Source organism: Colobus angolensis, unplaced genomic scaffold, assembly GCF_000951035.1.
Source record: "Colobus angolensis palliatus isolate OR3802 unplaced genomic scaffold, Cang.pa_1.0 Scaffold502, whole genome shotgun sequence".
NCBI classification, from domain to species: Eukaryota; Metazoa; Chordata; class Mammalia; order Primates; family Cercopithecidae; genus Colobus; species Colobus angolensis.
Window position 1 is genome coordinate 144,629 of NW_012118511.1, and position 3,475 is coordinate 148,103.

Sequence of the window (3,475 nt, forward strand, 5' to 3'; positions counted from 1 at the left end):
GCCGGGCGTGTCCCCGCGCCCGGAGCATAAACCCTGGCGCGCTCGCGGCCCCGCACTCTTCTGGTCCCCACAGACTCAGAAAGAACCCACCATGGTGCTGTCTCCTGCTGACAAGAGCAACGTCAAGGCCGCCTGGGGTAAGGTCGGCGGGCACGGTGGCGAGTATGGCGCGGAGGCCCTGGAGAGGTGAGGCTCCCTCCGCTGCTCCGACCCGGGCTCCTCGCCCGGCTTGACCCACCGGTCACCCGCAACCGTCCTGGCCCCGGACCCAAACCCCACCCCTCACTCCGCTTCTCCCCGCAGGATGTTCCTGTCCTTCCCCACCACCAAGACCTACTTCCCCCACTTCGACCTGAGCCACGGCTCTGCCCAGGTTAAGGGCCACGGCAAGAAGGTGGCCGACGCGCTGGCCAACGCCGTGGCGCACGTGGACGACATGCCCAACGCGCTGTCCGCGCTGAGCGACCTGCACGCGCACAAGCTTCGGGTGGACCCGGTCAACTTCAAGGTGAGCGGCGGGCCGGGAGCGATCTGGGTCGAGGGGCGGGATGGCGCCTTCCTCGCAGGGCAGAGCATCCCGCGGGTTGCGGGAAGTGCAGCGCAGGCGGCGGCTGCCGGCCCTCGGCCCCACTGACCCTCTTCTCTCCACAGCTCCTGAGCCACTGCCTGCTGGTGACTCTGGCCGCTCACCACCCCGCCGAGTTCACCCCTGCGGTGCACGCCTCCCTGGACAAGTTCCTGGCTTCTGTGAGCACCGTGCTGACCTCCAAATACCGTTAAGCTGGAGCCTCGGTGGCCCTGCTTCTTGCCCCTTGGGCCTCCCGCCAGGCCCTCCTCCCCTTCCTGCACCCGTACCCCCTGGTCTTTGAATAAAGTCTGAGTGGGCGGCAGCCTGTGTGTGCCCGAGTTTCTTCCCTCAGCGAAGGTGCCAGGGATGGGCGTGGACAGCAGCTGGGACACACATGGTAGGACCTCTCTGCAGCTGGATAGGGTAGGAAAGGGCAGGGGCGGGAGGAGGGGAGAGAGGAAGGAAGTTGAGCCACCGCAAAGTCCAGCTGGAAAACCGCTGGACCCTAGCGCGCTCTGAGGATGCATTTGCTCTTGCCTGAGTTTCATTCCCAGGCCTTTCAGATTCAATGCAGGTTTGTTGAAATAATGAATGTATCCATCTTTACATTTCTAGGCACTCTTGTGCCAAGAACTGGCTGGCTCTCTGCCTGAGACCTCACTGGTTTCCCAGAGGTCCTCCCAGATATGGGTGGTGGGTAGGTTAGGGAAGTCCCATTCCAGCGCGGCTGCTTTGATCCCCCATTGTCCCCACTAGTCTCCGTAAAACCTCCCAGATACAGGCACAGTTTAGATGAAATCAGGGGTGAGGGGCGCAACTGCAGGCCCCAGACAATTCAATAGGGGTTCCCCTTTCACCCCCAGGCCATCCTAGGATGCTCAGAAGGATCCAGACACTGATGCCCTGGGGCTGGCGAGGTCAGGAGGTTGTCTCTGGGCCCAGCTCAGGGCTCAGCTCAGCACCCACTCAGCTCCCCTGAAGCTGGGGAGCCTGTCCCATTGTGACTGGAGAGGAGAGCCGGGCCACGGAGTCCTGGCTAGAAGGTCCCTCCTCCCTGCAGTGTATTTTCTCTTTGCTGAGCAGGCTCTCAGTGCCTGGGGTATCAGAGGGAGGGTTCCCAGACCTCGCAGCCATAAAGCCCTGGCCCTCAACTGATAGCAGTATCTTTTCTTCCCTGAGCCCATGAATTGCCCTTGGTAAATACCTATGGCAGGCCCTCTGCCTGCGTTTGTGATGTCCTTCCCACAGCCTGTGGGTACAGTATCAACTCTCAGGAAGATAGTGTCTTCATTATTTCATCAGGAAGGATGGAGTTCTGACCTAAAGGTAAAAATATGTCAAATGTACCTCAGTGGGCTGGTTGCAGTACAGCAGTATTTACAATTAATTGATCAGAATGAGTTATAAATTTATTGTTTCCTTCTCTACTCCTGCTGCTTCAGTTGACTAAGCCTAAGAAAAAATTATAAAAATTGGCCGGGCGCGGTGGCTCATGCCTGTAATTGCAGCACTTTGGGAGGCTGAGGCAGGTGGATCACCTGAGGTCAGGGGTTCAAGACCAGCCTGACCAACATGGTGAAACCCTGTGTCTACCAAAAACACAAAAATTGGCCGGGTGCGGTGACTCATGCCTGTAAACCCAGCACTCTGGGAGGCGGAGGTTGCAGTGAGTCAAGATCGCCCGATTGCACTCCAGTTTGGGCAACAAGACCAAAACTCCGTCTCAAAATAAATAAATAAAATAAAATAAATTAGCCCAGCGGCTGGGCACGGTGGCTCACGCCTGTAATCCCAGCACTTCGGGAGGCCAAGGCAGGGCAGATCACAAGGTCAGGAGTTCGAGACCAGCCTGGCCAATATGGTGAAACCCCATCTCTACTAAAAATACAAAAAATTAGCCGGGTGTGATGGCACGCGCCTGTAATCCTAGCTACACGGGAGGCTGAGGCAGGAGAATCACTTGAACTCAGGAGGCAGAAGTTGCAGTGATCCGAGATCACACCATTGCACTCTAGACTGGGCAACAAGAGCGAAGCTCCATCTCAAAAAGAAAAAATTATAAAAATTATACATCAGTAGATGAATGGGTAAATAAAACATGGTGGTCTACACATACAAGCAAATATTATTCGGCCATAAAAAGAAATGAAGCACTGATAGGATGTAGCTACACCTTGAAAATATTTGACAAGTAAAAGAAGCCAGACACCAAAGGTCACATACTGCATGACCCCATCTATATGCAATATCCACTACAGCCAAATCCATAGGAACCAAAAGCAGATCAGTGGCTGCTGGGGCCAGAGTTACTGTTAATGAGTACAGAGTTGGCGTTTGGGATGATGAAAAAGCTCTGACCTAGATAGTGCTGATGGTTGCATAACACTGTAAATGTTCTTAGTATCACCAAATTTTACACCTGAAAAATGGCTAAAATGATCATTTATGTCGATTTTAGCACAATTTTTTTAAAACAAAAAAGCTATAAGGGGTAAAGCAGAGTGAGTGTTGCATACACATTTACTATTATTCTTGGGTTATATCCCAGGCACTCAGTAAACGTTCATTGCCCTGAAGAAACACTGCTACGAGTCAGGCACCTGACAGTTGTTACCCGTTTAATCCTCACAATCTGAGAAGAAATTGTCACCCTCATTTTATATAATAAATGAGGAAATAGACTCGGGCAAGTGTCACAATAGACTCAAGAGGCAGAATAAACTGACTTCCAATGACAAATCCATGCCGAAATTCAGTGTTACAATAATACACATGGCCGGGCGCGGTGGTTCACGCCTGTAATACCAGAACTTTGGGAGGATGAGGCGGATCACCTGAGGTCGGGAGTTTGAGATCAGCCTGACCAACATGGTGAAACCGTGTCTCTAATAAAAATACAAAATTGGT

The 3,475-nt window shown here is 53.3% G+C and overlaps 2 protein-coding genes across 3 annotated transcripts in view; both read left to right on the top strand.

Moving 5' to 3' along the window:
• The first annotated feature begins 31 nt into the window (after positions 1-31).
• On the top strand, positions 32-890 carry HBA1 (hemoglobin, alpha 1). Of its 2 annotated transcripts, XM_011960069.1 has the most exons (4): positions 53-186; positions 304-508; positions 652-684; positions 829-890. In XM_011960069.1, the coding sequence occupies exons 1-4, from the start codon at positions 92-94 to the stop codon at positions 871-873; spliced, it is 378 nt and encodes a 125-aa protein (XP_011815459.1). In that variant the 5' UTR covers positions 53-91; the 3' UTR covers positions 874-890. The 2 variants fall into 2 exon arrangements, with proteins under 2 accessions (XP_011815457.1, XP_011815459.1); XM_011960067.1 differs by having other exon boundaries at positions 32-186; positions 652-890.
• A 1,757-nt stretch (positions 891-2,647) lies between these two features.
• HBQ1 (hemoglobin, theta 1) overlaps positions 2,648-3,475 on the top strand; it is a 2,017-nt gene continuing 1,189 nt past the window's right edge. Inside the window, exon 1 of the mRNA XM_011960091.1 lies at positions 2,648-2,655. Coding sequence (XP_011815481.1) covers positions 2,648-2,655 — 8 coding nt within the window. The remainder of the gene's footprint in view (positions 2,656-3,475) is intronic.